The sequence below is a fragment of the Neodiprion pinetum genome, chromosome 2 (assembly GCF_021155775.2).
Source record: "Neodiprion pinetum isolate iyNeoPine1 chromosome 2, iyNeoPine1.2, whole genome shotgun sequence".
Classification (NCBI taxonomy): Eukaryota; Metazoa; Arthropoda; class Insecta; order Hymenoptera; family Diprionidae; genus Neodiprion; species Neodiprion pinetum.
In genome coordinates this window covers 38,955,745-38,975,346 of record NC_060233.1, presented here as the reverse complement: position 1 = coordinate 38,975,346, position 19,602 = coordinate 38,955,745, and the positions used below count along the sequence as shown (strand labels likewise).

The following is a 19,602-nucleotide window of genomic DNA, read 5'->3' as shown; positions in this document are numbered from 1 at the left end:
ATTTTTCGAAATATCACAAGCTGCATGGAACGGACTACAATTATAATCTTAAAAACTTCTTATCTTAATGAGACTGAAACTAGCAGCCAAAATTAGCAGCGAAACGTTTTAATGTCCGAAAGTCAAAATTTTGTGAAACACCTTGAACTCCTGATACATTTACAGAATTACTAGGATCAAACTGAACTGCATTTTTCTATTTCCAAAAAGTTTAGCACGTTTGGCTGCTAACGCTGGCTGCCAGTTTCAGCTTCATCTTATCTTATATGTAACGTCTTATACGGCTATGTAGTTTTTCAGTTTTTGTTTTCTTCATTCTTTATACAGAGGCCCCTCTTATACCGCAGAACGCGCCAGCGGTGTGTGTGCGTTGTATGTAAGGTGTTCATTTTAGCAGATATGTATGCATACAGTCACTGCACATATAAAAAGAAGGAAGGAAGGAAGGACGGAAAGCGGGGTTCCTTGCACACACACACATACACACTGAAATTGCAGGCGTCACGTTATAGCGTAGGTCGGTCGCCGTCGCTGTGCGAGAGCAAAAGATTATTTCTTTTGATCATTTTCATGCTTCCTTGAACAGAATGAGCTCGCCACCAAAGCCCCTATACGTAGGTATACCTATCCTCTTTCTCTCTCTCTCTCTTTTGTACTTCCTTGTGTGGGTGTTGGTCTGAACGCATGTACATGCGTGTACATTAGGATGTTTCAGGAAAAAATAATTCGCGACTTTCCACCATGGCACCCCCTAAAAGTTTGTTCAAGTTAAAAGAAAGGTTCCAGCAAAATATGAGCATTCTACGTTATGTGGAACATCACGTTCAGTACACTTTTACAAATTTTTCTAACTTCATGAAGAATCATCAATTTACGTCCCTAAGAAGACCCAAACTTGTAATATTAAATCTCCAGTTAATGTATGAAAATTGCAGCTGACGATATTTTCATTACTAAGTCAATCTCATAAAATGTTTGTAATTTAATATGAACTTTTAATATAGGAGAAGAAGATTCCCGGTTGATATATTGTTGTGTTATGGATCGTGATCTTCGGGTTGAATATAAGTGTCAGGAAAAAAATAATAATTGAGATGCTACAACATGTTTAAAAAACATGAAAAATTACAAGGAGCGCGATCTTCCACATAACGTAAAACGCTCATCTTTTTACAGAATCTTTCTTTTGACCTGAAATAACATTGGAGGGGGTGCCATGGTGGAAAATTATCTTTTTCTGAAACACCCTGGTGTACATTATACACGCGTTTCCACATCATGGACATAATTTAGGCACAGTTAGGCGGCAAAAATCTCTTTCTCCCCTGTATCAGCTCAGCGACCGTAATAATCGGGCCTAAATGTACTCTCTCTCACTCTCTCTCTTGGAACCCGCATATTCGCACGTTGTATCATGTTTTTACGTGACAAAGCGCACCCCTAGTTTTGACGATTTGCAGAGAAAAATAAATACCAAAAAATCAAGTTATGCCGACGTGGATAAATTACTCCGTTCATTATTCGACGAGACATCATATCTGATACGTGCAAATAATGTAGAAGCAGAATATTATATGACTGTAATCGTGCGTTTTATTACTCTCAAATTAATCTCGCGAATAACATTATAAACCTGCCGCAATAACAATCAATTATGTGTAGAAAATAATAACTCTCTATCGATCCGTGTAATATTCATAACAAAGAGGTAATATTCATCAGTTATTCACTGACCATGGTGAACAGACTAATTAGTAAACCGGTCACCGAAGCCCGCAAAACGTACGTTACGCCGTGTGGAATGTTTTGCGGAATTTTCCAAAGGCTATAGGAGTGGGTCAATCCATAATGAAGGCGGCCGGAAACCGATCTGATCGATTTTTATGCAATTAGTGATGTTACATATATAGCTACAGCTGCGTATAGAATGTTCGAATCAAATTTCAAACGATACGAAGAAAATGTATATTTTTCCGTCAAAAATATGTTCGACAGTATTAGTATGTTAGTTAATAATCACATGTGCCTGTATACATGTAACTAAATTAACTGCAACTTGTGAATTAAATTAAATTGTCCCGCATCTTGTAAGGAGCGGTATAAAACATAGATCGAATTTTTGTGGAAATTAGTAGAAATTATTAGTTATTAATGAAGCTGGGTCTGGAATTTCCCTAATTGCAACTGCAATTATCGAGTTAGCTTTAGCCAATATTCGCCAAACCACTGAGAATTAATTCAATAGATGGTACCTTAATGACTCAATGAGCGTTAGACAGGCGGAATAGAATATTGAACATCGAATATCCTCCCGCTGCCTGTACTGTAAGAGTTTTATTTGAACATATTTGAAAGCTGAAGTAGACGGGAAAAATATCACAATCGCGGATTATTATAAGAGTGGAAGAGAAAAGCTGCAACAACGATTCTATAATATCGTTATATTCTATACGTCACGAGGCGCGTAAAATACAATCACGTGATTTACCAGCAGCAGCAGCAGCAAACAATTTTGACAATACGTTTGATAAACGGCAAATTTTACTTACGAGAGCTTGAAGTTTACGCTACGAATTCTGGATAATACCGGCCGACGATGAACCAGAATTACGAGTATCCGGCACTTTGTGTTTATATACGCCGGTACAGAAGCAGCCGCAAAATAAGCTGAACGAGCTGCTCCTCTGAGAGTCAGAAGATTCCGATGGATACTTTTTTTACCTTCTGCGAGATCGATCATTTTTTATTAAGAAATATTGAAATTAATGTTGCTGCAAATGTTGATATTACGGGACTGCAATTACTACGCGAAATAAATGTTATTTGATCGTTTAATTAGAAAATCATTTTCAATTTGAGAACTAGAAAAAAAAAAAAACAACTAGACGATAAATACACCATGCTTTGCTTCGTATCTTCGCAAATAATGTTTTACAGGAAAAATATCCCACAAGTTCTGTCCGTCGGACAATGCGAGGAGTGCAGGGACGAGTTTTTGCACGAGCTTCAAGGGCATTGACCCGTATATATACTGCGGCGCCTACGACTCTAATGCACTGGTCTAAACGCACGTACACAACTAAAATTACCTTAAATGGAAGAGGAGTCGAAGAGTTTTTGGTCGTAAATTATATGAACCGTATTGTAGCAGTAACGACACACCGATGATGATAGTAATGATGATGACTATGATGACGATGCGTGGAGTTGTTATGAAACTGATAAACCGAGGTTTCGTTTGTAATTTCGATGCAGCTAGCTTTTTATTATCGGCGCTGAAACGCGTCGCTGAAAATCGCAATTTTTTTTCAATTGGGAATTTCGGTACAACGACTGTGTGATGATTAGATTAACAAAACGAATTAGTGTAAACCGAGCGTATATTTTCTCCGAGCGGGAAGATTCTTCAATCGGAAAATTTAACAAACTTGAGTCTCTATTCACTCTCGGAAAGTTAGAGAAGCTTTGAAACGGGAGGCATCGATATTCGTTTAGCAGATGTTAGGGAAAGAATTGAGGAAAGTGTATCGGATGTGGTAAGATAAAACTTACGTGTCTGATATTTCGACCGCATAGGCGGAAAGAAAAAAGGTCGAAAACTCGATCTCGTATACAATAATAACTTCACCTTCTCTCTTTTATTTCCAAGATATCAAAAACAGGGATATTGTATACCGAAAATTGACAGGCCAAGACAGAATTTTCGACGTCGTTTGAAAAAATTGTGAATGTAATTACATACACAGGATACAGACTTATGTACGTATCTACGTACGTACGTCAAACCCGCATTTACATTCGACTCCTCATTCGTGCAGGCGTCTAGTTTGACTTACCTACGTATGCATAGGTACTTTAAATTCTAGTCTTCGTGTACCTGAGCGTCTACGATCAGAATAAAGACCCGAGTTTCGAAAATGGTATAGGTGGGTATTACATGTGTGCATTGTATACAGTAACAGGCGAAAAATGACAGCGTGCATACGTGTTTACCTAAAACACGCCTATAAATTGCCTCATTATTTTTTGCGACAATGGTATCTATCTGGCCATGTGCGAAAAAACGACAATCAAGTTTTGTACGCGCGTCTGTCTGTATAAAAAATGACGTATACGTAACGCTATTATTGCAGAGATTGCGGAGTCGCGATTGAGAATAACGAGATGAATCGCAACGCGGTAAATGGCAAACAATTAACCGTGCTGAGTAATAAAACGTGAAACAACCAAGCTGCTAATCAAAATGCGTTGTCGAATTCTCGGTACGCGATCTGTTACATTTTCGATAGCAGAAAAGGAATGAGAATAAGAATAAAAAGAAAAGATTGGTAAACCGGTTTTTTACGCACAAACATCAAAGAACAAAACCCGCTGCAGGCTCTCGCCGACTTTTCAGCAATATAACATGACCAGTTTGACGGTTCCAATATGGAACTGTGCCATTTTTAAAGCGCGTTGGTTATTATACAGAAGATGTTTTTTTTTTCCAACTAGTGTAAACGTGAGTCCATAAATATTATATTACGTATCGATGAGGAGGAAAGAGATACTCACATTTTAACACATCAACACGAAGAGTTGGCCGACATTAACGAGGGTTGAATGCTTGGTTGGCGAAGAACGAAGATTTCCGTTCGATTCCCTCGTTAATACGAAATCCAAATAAATATGCAAGAGGGAAAGGTAACTGAGACACTGTACTGTGTTTGTATTGTGTATATCCACCTGCACCTTTTCCTCCTCCTTCCTCCTCCTTCTCAAAGCCGCAACACTTGGCAAATGTCCGAGAGCCGTCTAAAATTCAACTTTGCCGATGTGTGCACAAGCGGTAGGTGGGTATATTTACCCCGTTTACGCGGCGATGTACTCGACCCCTTTCGCCGTTAAATCACTCGGCTGTTAATAACCCCGATTGGGTAACCACGGCGTAGAAATTTTTACGCGAAACGCGACCGAAAGTACGAGAAAATTGTTAAAACAATCGAGTATTGACAAATGCGGCGTCGCGACACCGCCGCAACATTTCTCTCGCGATTGTTTCGATGGTTTGTGCTGCCGCCGCGCGGGCAACTTCGGAACTAACGAGGCGAACCTTACCCAGCGTATTTACGTTTCATCATTGTCGCCAATTTACGGTCCCAACGATTACGATCGTGACGACGATTTATTGATGGGGATTCTCCGTCGTCGGTTGTCGATATTTGCCGCTACTTTTGATAACCTCGGTGTAGTAATTTTGAAAAAGATAAATCGTCGCAAAGGCAGGTCACGCAGGTCGTGACGTCATTCGTGCAGTAAACACTCTCGTTCTGTCAAATCAGTCAATATCGCGCTACAAAAGCGGTTCAAATCAAATTATCTTCAGGGTTTAGGACGCGTCAGCTGACCGGACTGTTGCTGTTAAAAACATCGTGAGTTTCGTTACTTCTTCAGCCCTCCTTTGGACAGATTTTATTTCATAATTACACCGATTATGGTGTTCGGCTGTTTCTAACCTATATGCATGTGTACAAAATTTCACCGATTTTCAAAATTTATGCAATTTTGTATTTGATAGAACATTTTGGCCTTTTATTTTTATGAACTTTATTGCTTCAGAGAATGGATAATATTTTTGGTAAAGATGATTCTGGGAACGAAAGCGAGCTTGTCGATATTGAAGATAAGGACAGTCCGTCTAGACCCTCCGGAACCAGAGACAGCGATGGCATGGATATTGACGACGTTCCTTTGAAGGTGAAAGGAGTAAATATATTGAAATTTTCAGCTTCGTACTTTTGTAGTCGATATCGCTAATACGGAGGAGAATTTAGAACATTTTTATACTTATATTGCAATTATGAAAATCGAGAACTCGAATTTGCACAAAAATATAAGCAAAACTGATGATCTCCAATCTTTTTGTCATACTTAAATTGAGACTGATTTCTCATGCGGTTCTCGTCAAATTGTTTTGAATAATTTGGTGTTTTAATTTTAAAGAATGAACCTGACACTTCAAGTCAGAATTCTCAATCAGACACGGAAGAGTCAAGTCCCCAACAAACTAGTAGCGGAATGCTATCAAGTGACCATATGGACTTGAAGAATGATCCAGAGAGTCAAGATGAGCATGAAGACATTTTTGGAAATGATATAATGCTCCCACATTCGGTACCGACAAAAATAGATGGAAGAAGAGAAAGTAGAGAAAAGAGTAAAAAGGAACTAGAGGAAGAAGAGCGGGAGAAAATGCAGTACGTTAAATATTCACCTTTTTGGCTTCTATTTGTGAGGCGACGCATTTGACAATACGTACAAAATTACTTTCACCATTTTTATTCTAGAGTTTTGGTATCAAATTTCACGGAAGATCAATTGGACAGATACGAGATGTACAGAAGAGCTGCATTTCCCAAAGCAGCAATCAAAAGAGTAATCAGATTTTATCAAAGCTTTTAGTTAGTTCTGCATTCTCAAAATTATTCGAGGTGTAAATTCCTTGAAGAAACTCCTTGTTAAATAAAAATGCATGTAAGCTTCTTGAAAGATAACCTTCACGAACTAATATTTTACTCGCGTTTTTTTTTCAAATATCTACTCAATGTTGATTGCATAAATTTATTCCGACCAACAATCACAAGGTCAATACCTAATATCTTATTGCCAAAGAAAATGAACAGACGGCTCTTCCATTTTGTTGTTTTCGATTCTTTTCAGATTATGCAGACAATTACGGGCTGCTCGGTATCTCAAAATGTCGTGATAGCCATGTCAGGTATAGCCAAGGTGTTTGTCGGCGAAATTGTTGAGGAAGGTACGATATGAAAAACTATATCTCTTGCACAAAATAATTACAAACTCCAATGTATGCAAATTTCGATGGCTCAAAAAATTGACGAATATTTTTATTGGAGAAAAAGATATTGTAAAATCCATAGTAACTCTTTCACTGTAAAGAATATAGAGAGCAGAAGCTGAAATAATGTAACAAATATGCAACTGTTTAAAGCTTTGGATGTCATGGAAACTCACGAAGAAACGGGCCCATTGCAACCAAAACATTTGAGGGAAGCGGTACGCAGATTACGACTTCAGGGACAAATACCAAACGGTAGAGCACAAAAGGCATTTTTCAGACTTTGAGGAAAGCATGAGCTTTTTTGCAAATGGTCAAGAAAAATGTTATTAAAGTGCAGCACGTAGTACAAACGCTTTTGTTATAACAAAAAAGGCTAATAGCTGGAAAAACGTCCAGAAGACTTCCAAAAGCTACAGCCAATGTTAGAAAATGCGAAATGCCAATCAATATCTTATTGTAATAATATTATGTTTATGCATTAGCGTCTAATTTTAAACCTGTAAAAGGTCATTAGAGTTAATTTATTAAATCATAACAGAGACAATAAATGAAATTCTGCTATGATTTTAGATCTAGCTATACAATATAATTTTAACGTTACTTGTAAAATACATTTGAAATCTCTTCTCTTCTCTGGCAATATAAATTTTTTCATCCGAGAGTTATAGTCTAATCTGAAAGCTTTCAATGTATGTTTCCCAAAGAGAATTCTATTCTTGTAACATTGTTCTCTTGACCGACAAATGTAGAAAGAATTATATTTTCTCTTATTGTTACATATAATGAATAAAAAGATATATCACTAAAATCCTGATACCTGTTGTATTTCAACTATGAGAAATACCAAAAAACCATGACTAAATGAATTCGTACTAGGGTATTTTTCGAAAGATGAAATTTTTTCAAAAGTATATCTCGACACGTGCACAAAAAAGCATGATTTATAACGATTTTATTTCCAATTGTCAATAATAGTCATGCGTCACCCCCGTTACCAAAAACCTCATTCCGTAAATATCTTTACTGAAATTGATTTATAGTATACTATGATACAATCTTCTGTATTTTGTTATTCTAATATGTACAAAGAGTTAATCATACTATAAAAATTTGTAGTAACTTTACTTCTCTTAAAATCTTAAATATCCTTATGTTATTTTTGGCAGATAATTACTAGTTATACGGTATTATAATTATCTTATTTTCATTTAACAGTATTTAAGAAAGAGTCATTCAGAATTACAATATATTTATAAGTAAAAAGCTGATATTCATATTAGGATCTTATTTACACTTATAAGTTATATGCATTCTCTGACAGCAGTAAGCACGTAAGTATATAACAACTAAAAATTACAACTTAATATTCTTAACTGTTCATCGTACGCTTGCAGATGTTCACTACATTTCAGAAACCATTGCTCATTGAAATGATGGAATATATTTTTATACCACGATATAATATTAAAGAGTAGTTGATAGATCTACTCGCTCGATTACAAATATTATACATTATCATTGTAAAATAGCTAACATAAAGCATTATGTTAGTATTCCTCCGGTAATTAGAAAATTTACTTTACAAATACATACAACAGATATTATACATCTTGCATCGTCTATATCACGAATTAAGAAATATTTTACACAGTTCTATTATTATACTTCATTTCTTTACAACTGGTTAACACACATATTTCAATATCTGTACACTAATCCGCCATATATTATCTATTTAAATTATATCTCAGTTTTCTGTACACGAAATCTGATTAGTTTGTTAAAATTGAAAAAAAAAAATCAAACATTCAAGTAGAAATTATAGTTCTCCGATAATTGGTATCATTAAAGTTGCATTACAGATATGTGATTTTTGCAAATAAAAAATGAAATTTCAAGTTTCTTTCTCATCTTTTACCTTTAATGGTTCGTTTTTTTCTGGTTTTTCTTAAGCTAAATAATTATACGATACAAAGCGTAATTATAAAATACTATCCAAATTGTGAATAATAAACACCTTCCAATGCAATAGGAAACTTAGGATAAAATTAAAAGCTTCAAATTATGGATAGTAATAAGTGAATGATATTCACCAGATTTTTTTTCGCTGCCGAAAGTTTCATATTTTCATCAATTGTTGAACTTAGTAAAGCAAAGTATGCATATCTTTAGGTTAAATTCACTGTTTCCTGCAGTTTTATACCTTTGACAGTCTACGTACGTTATATTCACAACCACATCAATGTGTATTGAACTATCGAAAATATATATACATTATGTAGTTAACAAAACCTCATGCATTGTCTCCAAATTATACACGGCATTATTCGTGATTTCATTATTATTGCAAGTTTTTAACATAGAGTCCATTTTCGAAAAAAGCACCATTAGTTGATGATTTAAAAAAAAGATATAGTTTCGCGCTACGCTTCATGAGTGATTTCAAGTAATAAGTAATCATTGTCATATTTCCCATCTCATGACATACATTGTTAGATTAACTTAATTCTTATTTCTATATGCATAGAAATTTTAGGTATAAAAATGTTAAAGCTCGCATCACTTGAGTCTTGAGCTAATCTTAATTTGTCAATTATTTTTTTTTTCATGGTTTATATTTTACTACCAAGTATCAACTAGTGTAATTGGACTTTTCTTTATTTCAATACATTTATTATCAAACCTATAATCAAAATACCATCATTATAATTCGTCGTCGATATGTTTTTTACCTTCTCTGGTATCGGCATTAATTTTTATTTGCGAGCCAGCATGTTCTTCACTTACGACTTTCCCGTTTTTCCGTTCTTGATTTCTTCCTTTCTCTTCTTCTTGTTCTTCTTCTTCTTTGCCTCGATACTCATAATTACTCCTTTCTGGGTTAGCATATCCCGTCGATCGTATTTCTTTTTTTTGTTGAAATTCAGAAAATCCTTTCAATATTTTACCTTCATCAGATGCCCACAAAGGTTTTTTGAAATCCTCCAAAGGGTCATTCGAGCGAAGTTGCTCATCGGGTATGTGCTGGGTTTCTAAATTTATTTTTGTATTCAATTTAATTTCATTATTATTAAGGCTACGCATATTACTGTTATCTTTATTATTATTATCATCATTATTATTATTTTGAGAATCACTAATCTCTCTTCGGATGTCTTGTAAAAGCCTCTTTCTCTCGTCATATCTTGCTTCCGTTTTATCGAATTGTTCATCTCGATGTTTGTCGACAATTTCTTTGTCATTTTCAGTGTCCCAATCAGCGCCACGATTAATTATGTCAGATTTTACTTCAGACTTGTCATAGTCCAGATTTTTTAGCGATGAAGAACTAGATTCAGTTGGATTCTCTGCCGCTTTTTCAATCTCGATTAAAATGAAATCCTCAAAATCATCCAAATTCCGTGAGTCTATTACGTTAATCTTGCTATATTCCTGAAGACTTTTGGTTTTTTTGGATTCTTTACTTTCAGTATCATCTGTTCGAGACTCTCCAACGAGAAAATCACCTTCTGATTCTGAAAAGTTAGTCAATTCCAACGAATCACCAAATTCCTTTCTTAGTTGATCGATCAAAATCTCGGACGGATTGTTGGTTTGTATAGCTTTGTGAAGATGATCCAAAAGCACTATGTGTTGACTCATATCCTCGTCTTCTCCTTCGAATATTTCTCTGAGCAATTTACCAAAGAGAGCGTAATTTTCTACTTCAACTTTTCCCGATTCTAACTGCTCGAATAACTGTTCCATTTCTGGGTTTGTTGATTTTAGACTCTTGAGCTTCATTGCAACATTCTTCAGGAACGCCATATCATCCATTTTTGATAATAAATGCTGCTTCAGTAACTCTAATCGCCGTTTATTTATGTTAGTTACTTCATTCGTTTTATCTGCAACTGATAACTCGGGCCCCAATTCACCGAGCTCTTTCAGAAACCAAAGGACTTTGCGTGACAAGTTCATGTTGTTTATGACATCATTGGAGAGTCCACGTTCGGTCTGAACCCACTTGTAATAGCCCTTCATTACAGAGCCTTTAATATACAAACTGGAATCTTTTTTAGTGTTTGCAAATATTTGATTAACAAACATTTTACGCAGGAATCTCCATTTCTTTTCAAAATCTGAGGAATCGGCATGCTCCTGAGGTGTTGACAATGTTTTATCAAGGTTCACTGTTATTCTTATTTCTTCTTCAGTTAACGTATGTGTTATCTCTGCTTTTAAATGCTGAAATTCTACGATTATCTTCTGGTCCTCCTCTCGTATGATCTCAGTGTGTTTCCCTATCGGAGTAGCAGTGTTGCCCGTTGCAGAATTTTGTTTCAACAAAAACTGTCCCGATTCCTGCCATTATCATACGACAAATTTGAATATATTCAATCCAGGGTTTAAAAACAATAAAAACTGCTGAATATTAGTATAGAGAAGAGTTGTTCAGAATTTACTTAAAAAGCTATTATGTGCTCTTAATAATTATAACTAAAATCTTGAATTTCACGATGCATATCAACTAAATGTTTTGAATAATGAATGTGCTGTATATCCTTTGCATGTACTTAAAATGTATTTTCTATAACTTTCTAGCGTAATATGTTTGTTTCATTGCCAAATTGAAATTCGTATCCATTTCTTACAGGAGTAAAATATGTGTGAAAGTCAAGTATACGGTAAAGAATTAAAATAAAAACACGATACCGTAGAATTTATTATCATCTCATGCTCAACTTAAAAAAATGAGCGATGGTATGATGAAGAATGTTTTTAAAAAAAAGTATTAGGTACCAATAACATGTGGTGTGGCAACAATAATGACAGAATGTAGCTAATTATTACTTTTACTCTATTTATTAATCATAACTTTGAGCTTAAAATGCAACACAATTTTTTCCTTTGCCACACTTTACTCATCGATATAATGTCAGTATGATGAAATAATCGTGTGGTACATAACTTGTATGTCCTAGGTATGTGTACGTAAGTAATTTACAAAAATATATAAAACATATTTATATTCCAATGATACGCATAATCTCTAGCAAAGTCTTGCGTATTGGTAAATCCATCAATATTTAGGAACTTGTATAGGAAAAACATTTCAATTTGCCTACAATTTCAATCTTTTATGAAAACCTGCACGGACTCAACAATTACGTGACTAGAATTTGATTGCGCAAAGTTGAAACACACAATCAGCAAATTTAATTGGGCGAATAAGTAAAAAAAAAAAAAATCTAAGGAATGATATAAAGCTGATTACAGCGTATAATTTTGTACAGCACAAATTCTCATACAAATCTCAACCTGTCCGAGTTAATATGATCAACTGAAGTATATCAGAGAAACGACACACCCTACAGTTTCAAAACTTTCCAGATTACCGGGTTTTAATGCAGAATACAAATTATCGAAATTGAAGGCAAAGTTAAATTTTATTGTCCTATTTCATTTGCAGGAAATCCAGAATGATTCAGCCTGTATACGTAGTATCGAAGTACGTAATATACCAACAGTATACAGGACATGCCATGTTACCCGAATTGATATCTGGTAACTTTCGCAGGTGGAAGAATGTAGGTATCATAAGAAACGGGAACAACATGCGAATAACATTGTATAATAACACAGTTCCTCAATTGCATTCTTCAACATTCTGAGCCACCCTCAGTTTTTGGAAACAAAAATTGGTTGAAGCACCCTGTATTTTTGTGACTTACTTCTGAAAGAGCCAAAGTCAATTTCCGTTAATATTGAGAGAATCAACTCTGACTTTGACTCCATAGAAGTACTGGATCCCATAGAAGAATGTAGTGTAAGTTATAAAGAAGAGTGTATAGTGCTACTTGAATCGCGCTATGAGCCAAATTGCAAAGTATTCGACAAATATAAAGGCTAAAAACCCAGGAATACAAACCTGTGGAGCCATTTGTCGGACAATAAATTCTTTGAACGAGCCTTTAAGTCGCTCAAACATAGACAAGTCGTTGGGAGCTTTGAGCTGGACTTCATCTTTGATTATATATTCTCCTGTAGTAATAAAAATTAATTTTTATTATCTCATATTTTTACGTTCACCACGTATTTCATTATCGAACAATACGAATAAAGTGAAATACTTGAACGTGTAAGGTACAGTTTGAAATTGTTTAATTACCAATAGTGACCACAAGTTGCCCACGACTAGCAACTATAGCCTCTAACAATCGTGTAGCTTCTGCATTGAAAAGGAAGACAATAGGTATAACCACATAATCAACCTCGTTTCCATCGCCAGACATAGCAAACATTGGAAATGTTGCCGCACTCGAACCAACCACATTGTCCAAAACCACACCTGCCAGTGCGCCCGCTTTCTGGATCCGACGGGCCTGTAACAAGAGCACAGCTATACACATATTTTAGACGCCTTTAATGAAAAAAGTTTGCAATATCGTACAGCACATTTAATAATAGTTACTGATCTCTTTCAAGGTTGCTATGTGTTAGACACATATGTTCAACAGAACTTACAAAACGCCATCAGGATTCCGAAGTACATTACCTTTTCCACAAACATGCAGTCACCGCGATCCACTATAACAATTTTTCCAACCAGCTTATCTGCGTTTTGAAGTTCTGTACAAGCTGTCGGTGGCTCTGCGTATATGACTTTGCCAGTAACTTTACTGTTTGGGCCTCGCAGCTTGCGTCCAAAGTGAGCAGGACCAGCCAACAATGTCGTTTCTTGTTTAGGATGTGTTGGGAGTGTGAACGTAACAGCTTGAGGCTTTGTTTCCGCTTGCTGGGTCTGCATCTTACTTAGCTCGATCATTTCTTGCATAAATAGAAGCCCTTCCTCTGCATCTTGTGCAGTATTTGCCTGAAATAGATTAGCAAACTATATTTAATATATATTGGTGAATTAGATAAGAGAGCATGTTCGCCTCAAAAGATTAGAATCGTACATCCATTCTCAAGGTGAATTCGATTTACAAAAGAAGCGAGCACTAAGTGCGATTCTTCTTATTTTCCTATCTTGCTGTTGGTAAAAAACTGGGAAATCTGTACTTAATGCACATTTTTGGATGATTTTTTTGTTAAAGATCCCAGCATTGAAAACACCAATATTATACATTTTCTATACATCTATGTGCAGTGCACTGTTATTCAACAATTGGATTGCTAGAATAGAGTTAGCTGATCATAATTTACGAACGTTTGCAAATGTGTGTAAAAGCTGAACACGCCCATCAGCCCGCGTTATAATAGTGATACCCATGTCACTAAGTAGTGATAAGTGTTCCAAATTGTTTGCCTGAACAGAAAATGTTAAGTAATTATAGATCAACTTGTTAATATTAAACCTTTAGCACAATATCGAGGAATTGGTTATCATTGCAACTATGAAAATCGCTTACTTGAAATTGCGAAGCACTTATTTTCCGCTTTAATGTTCGCCTTGGACATACATCTTCCACCATATTTCGTAACGGTTGGCGTACAGAGGCTGGGAACAAATGTAGACTGTTTGGACACGTCCTGTCAAACTCATCTACATCTATTATATCCTTTTCAAAACCCTGTGTTACATACAAAGAAATGCGAGTAAGAAAATTTTGTGATAAATAATATCATAAAAATAAGCACGGCAATTATTTTAACAGTAAAACAAACATCGTGATAGTGAATAACTCACCGAAGACGTATTTGAACCAATGGAAGCTAAGGTCAATGGTAATAAGTGACCTTCTGTAGTGAAAACAAATTCGTCTGGATCAATCACTAATTCGCTAGGCTCAGCAAATAGTAAAAACAAATATTTGAATGTTTCAGATAGTACAAAGCTGTCCATGGTATCATCATTTTTATTAGTACGGACGTCAGAAACGGCTGCGTAACCGCAAGAAACTCTAGCATAGGTTTGCAGACTTCTGAGCACTTTACGACCCACGCCCAAGTAGTAATGATCACCAGTTGCTCGGTACAAAAAATACGTAGACTCTAAAAACTCTGGTCTCAGAGGGTGATGACCCCAATGTACCTGTAAAGTGAATTTCCATGTAATAACAGTCGCGTAATTAAATCTAACACACACAAAAAAAAAAAAAGGTGCGCATATATGTCAGGGATGTAAAAGTAAGAAAAGTTTAAATGAACAAATTAATATGCTACATTACATAGGTTTCTTAAAAGTTTTGTAACTTATTCTATATAATGTGAAGGAGCCTTGTAGTTTGGCCATCGTCATCAGTCAATGTGAGCTCTACTAAAATGACCCAAGTCTTAATTATACTCGTTTGAATTTATGTTTCTAGACTGAACAAGAATCGGTTTTTTCAAGAATTTCGTAGGAATATTCCCAACAGAACAAAATTGACGATAATATTTGATTTGTGGAATCTAGGGCTTTTAAAACTTTGAATCATGTAACTGTTTACGACTGAGAGACGGTAATAAATAAAATTTTTACTTGGAAATCTGTTGTAAATGCTTCTGGAATGAAATTGTGCCTCTGCATAACTTGATACAGCATTTCGTGAGTTTCAACAGCTGGTTTTATGTCTCCTTTCAATACCTGTAATCAGAAGCGGATATACTAATCGTTAGGTTACGGAAAACGACTTTATAGTAAATGTGATATTATTCTATCACAATGATAAGTTTTTATTCTTAACTCTGGAGCTTTGTGTTCAAAGAATGACATTTAAAGAAAGTCGTAAGTAATCGGTAGCTGATATTATATCATTCAGATTGTACATAAATTCAAATTTTCAAAAAAATTGCACACCTGCAAACCTGGCCAGAAAGCTAACAGTGCGTCCATAAAATTTTTCGAGTTCGTATTAGGCCTATGCATGTGGACATCCAACAACATCGGCCCTTGACTTATATATTTCATCACAGCTTGGTAATGCTTGTTGAATCTCCCCAAGTACTTTTCGTCACCTAAGCAAAATGTGAAAATTAATTATTGGTAATTGAATACTCAGAATGACGAAAAGCTATGTTTGAGACTGCTAAATAAATGATTCTACTAGACATTTATTAGTAGTTCACCAATTCTACGCATCAATGGTAGGTGAATTAACATTTCATAGAATATTGTTCAGCCAGTGATACTTGCCTAGTAGAATATATGCTTTGAGACAATATTCGTAGTATGAGTCTATCCCAGCACCAACACCAGAGTCTCGACGCACCCAATCTCCAGAGTTAACGTTCAATACAGAACCCATCAAGTCTGTACCTCGATGGCGCATTCGCCAAAGACTGTCCATTGCCCGCTGCGCCTTTTCCTTTATGAAACAAACAAGCATGGAAGATTATATTTGATATCTAAGAAAACTCAGATGTTATAGCCGAGTGGGAGAAACATACCTCAAAAATCGGCTCTCCAGTTAGTCTGGATAATGCGGCCATCTCTAAAATCATGCTTCCAGCACAAGCAGTACAGGTTTCTCTGGTTGCTTCAAGAGGTATACCCTTCATCCCATTCTTCAGATTTATCTATCAACAATAAGGATTGAATGAGAAAAAATCCGTTAAGATCAAAATGGATAAGAAAAAATGTATTCAAAACAATGAGATCTTGATACTTGAAAAGAATTGGTTCGTAATTATATTTACCCTGCCATATGGAATACCAGTTGTTGTGTTAAACGCAGGCAAAAATCTGTATCCCAAATCCTTAGCAAGGTCCAAAAGCTCGCCTCTGTACCAAGGCATGATGTCCGCTCGTTGCTGCATGTATTCAGCTAGTATATGACTGCTCAGCAGTCCTCTGTTATCAAAAATATAAAATATAAGTTAAGCACATTGTTATTATAAATACAGTATATTTGGAAGTTCATTGATTCTATTTACCCAAGTACTCTTATGTTGGTTTCAAAAAGGGAGACAATCACGTCTGTCTCAAAAGATACGTCTCTGATTACCAACTTGACGGCATTTTGAAATTCTTCCAAGTCACCCAATAGCTAAAAAGTTTTTAAACTTATTTAATAGAGTCGATGTGAAAATGTGCAGACTACCAAATAAATACTCAGATTTACAGAAATATAGTGATGAGTAAAAATAAATCAATAATATTCCAAGACGTTGTTTATTCCAATCAGATTACTTGATGTAAATCGCAATCATAAGCTAAGCGAATTATTTTTGCGTGCAATAATCAATCCAAACGCTAAAAACGTGAGAAACATTTTATAACAAATACAAAACTCTCAATATTCACGTTGAATTGTGAGGTTTGACTGCATTTGGCGCATAATGCAATGTCTTTAACTGCAATTCAAAATCAAATTTCATGGTATGTAGAATTGTTAGAATACTGTAACTGAAACATTAGAATTTTCCAATTGCAAATAATTGAAGAACATCAACTTCAATTGTCAGTTCTACATAATATTCAATCACTCACCACAAGAGTGTCCATTGCATCCACCAGTGTTAATGAGAAGCTGAAATTCAATAAACAATTACTTTAGACTTTATCGATTCTTAGAATTTTATACAACTGACGAATGATTTGAATTTTGGAATCATTGCTTGTGATAAATATCTCCAAATATTGCTTACTTGCCGAGCGTAGTATCAATATCACCTCTATCTGGCTCTGATCCTCGATATCTCCCTTTACAGCTCAATGGCATCAGCTCATCAGCCGGATATGCATTGTCCTTTAAAAAATTGCAATTTAAGAAACGCTTATTCAGCACTTTACAAATCTAAGAACCTTAGGATTTCAAATACTTACCATGTAAGCATTGTATCCATGATAAAACATGTCCCGTGCTTCCTCCCTAAAAAGAAATCACCAGTTTTGTCAAACCTATCTACATTTTAAACAAAACATTTGGCCATACGTAAATAATTTGATTCTAGATATCGTTGCAAAACCTTGCAAGATACGGGCAAAGTGTTTGCTAACTGTGAGTATAATAAGTATTGACCGTTTACAGTTAAGAAAGTTGCTTGACCTTTAAATCAATAAAAAATCAACCACCAAAAAAGTGACAGTAAGGCTGGAATAACCTTGAAAAATCCAACGCTTTCAATTATTGTAATATCCTTCCAAATACAGCAAAAATATTTTTTTTTTCTGTCCAGAAATTTAATAGGCCTAGTTAATAAATAGAAAATATTTCACTGTTACCCAAAGTTTGGAATATAAATTTTCCCAGTAGTTAAAAGAAACTTCAAGTACAGTTTCCTATGTGAATAGATAACTGCTATCAATATTTTACTACTCCTCCAAAATCATGCCTTCCTCTCAGTAACGGTGAAAGAAATTTTTCATTAAAACGCCCATAGATAAAATATTACATAAATCTGTTTGGATAGTGACACGAGTAATAATTCATGCCAAATATAAATACTCACTTTAACGCTTCTCGTTCTTCCTTGCTCATGTACTCAATGGGGTCATCCTCAGAAGCTCTTACTATCGATATGAAAGCGCATCCAAAGAGTAGGATCCCACATATCGATGCAGCATGAGCCATTTTAATTGATCACTTTCTATTTTCTGTTGTCAAGATATCAACACTTTCAGAAAATGATAGGGCATAGTTTTGCGATGATTTGGATCCGAAGGTAGTCAAGTTCAAACTGTAATTAATCGATATATATTACTTTCTACATTAAAGGTTTTTAACTTCATATGCAAATTTCAATTTCTTAGTACGTGTCTGTTTATCGTCATCTGAAGCCTGTTGATCTTATTATTATGATTACTATTATTATTATATACAGTAAGTATTTACCTAATTTGATAGTTGATCCAATTCTTATTATTGTTCGTTTTATTGTTTTTGTATTTCAATTTTTACTTATCACACTTCTATTTGTTACAGATAGTTCCAAACTGGTGAAAAACTATTTTTACTTATCTCACTGATGTCTATTATTGTTTTTGGGCGGTAATATTTACTAGTACTTGTGTGTAGGAGAATGTTTTCCCTCAGTGAAGGAACTAACAATTTCTCGGAGAACAATAATAATGGTATAATGAGACAGCATAAGGTTTCAAAATAACGTTAAATATATAATTCTTGTGACGAATTACCGAGGTATTTACGTAAAAATTTACCAGTTCGTAACTTGCCAGATGGTGCAGAAGCACGATAAGAAATAAACTCAACACACCTCACAACTGATTACACATTTTTATCAAGGCCAGATGATGTGGCTGTCAGTCGAACATCAAACACTTCACAAACCCAGTTGAGAAAGTCCGTCGATTTGTAGAACGAGTATTAGGTATACGTATGTTTACTTATATTACCTTACATAGTCGAAATACATTTATACACCTTTTCGAGGTGTTTGATTTTTAACGTTCCAATTTTATTCACACTGTTCATAGAATTTAACAATAACGTTGAACCAATTTAACAGTTTGTGATCCGCAACCTAACCTTAGTGATAAAAACTAGAGTAAAGTAAAGCCGCTCAAAGAATAAGAGCAATCCATTATTCACTCCCACTGTTGCGCGGATGTGGAACTCGGATTCTACAGTCTGAGTCACAAACAATCAAACTTGCATCGAAACTTGTAAGTCTTGTACAGCCTTGTCGAAAATGTGATGAAATTTTTTATTTGAAAGACTACTGATATAACTTCAGATTTTACGAACCGAGACTCTGGCAATTCATGGTTTCGCAAACGTGGTACTTTTAGGGATTTTTAAACATACATCATACTTGTTTCAAAAACCAGAGTCTCGCGGTCTTGGAAAAGCCAACTTTTACCGTTATTCATGAATAAACGCTGTCTGGTTTTG

General features: G+C 35.2%; 3 protein-coding genes across 6 annotated transcripts in view; 1 reads left to right on the top strand and 2 right to left on the bottom strand.

Annotated features, from left to right (window-relative positions):
- trc (Serine/threonine-protein kinase tricornered) overlaps positions 1 to 5,015 on the bottom strand; it is a 111,336-nt gene extending 106,321 nt beyond the window's left edge. Inside the window, exon 1 of the mRNA XM_046611773.2 lies at positions 4,555 to 5,015. Coding sequence (XP_046467729.1) covers positions 4,555 to 4,556 — 2 coding nt within the window. The 5' untranslated portion in view covers positions 4,557 to 5,015. The remainder of the gene's footprint in view (positions 1 to 4,554) is intronic.
- Positions 5,016 to 5,031: 16 nt separating this feature from the next.
- Taf11 (TATA-box binding protein associated factor 11) lies at positions 5,032 to 9,206 on the top strand. Of its 2 annotated transcripts, none has more exons than XM_046611784.2 (6): positions 5,032 to 5,411; positions 5,599 to 5,745; positions 5,983 to 6,236; positions 6,327 to 6,414; positions 6,700 to 6,796; positions 6,992 to 9,206. In XM_046611784.2, the coding sequence occupies exons 2-6, from the start codon at positions 5,602 to 5,604 to the stop codon at positions 7,123 to 7,125; spliced, it is 717 nt and encodes a 238-aa protein (XP_046467740.1). In that variant the 5' UTR covers positions 5,032 to 5,411; positions 5,599 to 5,601; the 3' UTR covers positions 7,126 to 9,206. The 2 variants fall into 2 exon arrangements, with proteins under 2 accessions (XP_046467740.1, XP_046467742.1); XM_046611786.2 differs by having other exon boundaries at positions 5,051 to 5,411; positions 5,599 to 5,736.
- Edem2 (ER degradation enhancer, mannosidase alpha-like 2) lies at positions 7,777 to 19,596 on the bottom strand. 3 transcript variants are annotated; one of them, XM_069133488.1, is made up of 18 exons: positions 18,583 to 19,596; positions 18,200 to 18,427; positions 17,574 to 17,619; positions 17,396 to 17,496; positions 17,238 to 17,277; positions 16,682 to 16,794; positions 16,445 to 16,598; positions 16,196 to 16,324; positions 15,946 to 16,113; positions 15,606 to 15,767; positions 15,288 to 15,392; positions 14,514 to 14,858; positions 14,236 to 14,397; positions 14,034 to 14,132; positions 13,380 to 13,697; positions 12,993 to 13,206; positions 12,753 to 12,865; positions 7,777 to 11,185 (listed from the first exon to the last, which is right to left on the bottom strand). In XM_069133488.1, the coding sequence occupies exons 2-18, from the start codon at positions 18,319 to 18,321 to the stop codon at positions 9,545 to 9,547; spliced, it is 4,032 nt and encodes a 1,343-aa protein (XP_068989589.1). In that variant the 5' UTR covers positions 18,322 to 18,427; positions 18,583 to 19,596; the 3' UTR covers positions 7,777 to 9,544. The 3 variants fall into 3 exon arrangements, with proteins under 3 accessions (XP_068989589.1, XP_046467719.1, XP_068989590.1); XM_046611763.2 differs by having other exon boundaries at positions 15,606 to 15,763; positions 15,942 to 16,113; positions 18,583 to 19,595; XM_069133489.1 differs by lacking the exon at positions 14,034 to 14,132 and having other exon boundaries at positions 15,606 to 15,763; positions 15,942 to 16,113.
- Positions 19,597 to 19,602: the final 6 nt, after the last annotated feature.

Excerpts from the sequence above, each read along its gene's own strand:
- Taf11 (XM_046611784.2), top strand. The coding sequence starts at position 5,602 with ATGGATAATATTTTTGGTAAAGATGATTCTGGGAACGAAAGCGAGCTT. Across the intron at positions 5,746-5,982 it reads TTCCTTTGAAGGTGAAAGGA|AATGAACCTGACACTTCAAG; the intron begins GTAAATATATTG and ends TTAATTTTAAAG. Across the intron at positions 6,237-6,326 it reads GAAGAGCGGGAGAAAATGCA|AGTTTTGGTATCAAATTTCA; the intron begins GTACGTTAAATA and ends TTTTTATTCTAG.
- Edem2 (XM_069133488.1), bottom strand. The coding sequence starts at position 18,321 with ATGGCTCATGCTGCATCGATATGTGGGATCCTACTCTTTGGATGCGCT. Across the intron at positions 17,278-17,395 it reads ATTGATACTACGCTCGGCAA|CTTCTCATTAACACTGGTGG; the intron begins GTAAGCAATATT and ends ATTGAATTTCAG. Across the intron at positions 16,795-17,237 it reads ATGCAATGGACACTCTTGTG|CTATTGGGTGACTTGGAAGA; the intron begins GTGAGTGATTGA and ends AAAACTTTTTAG.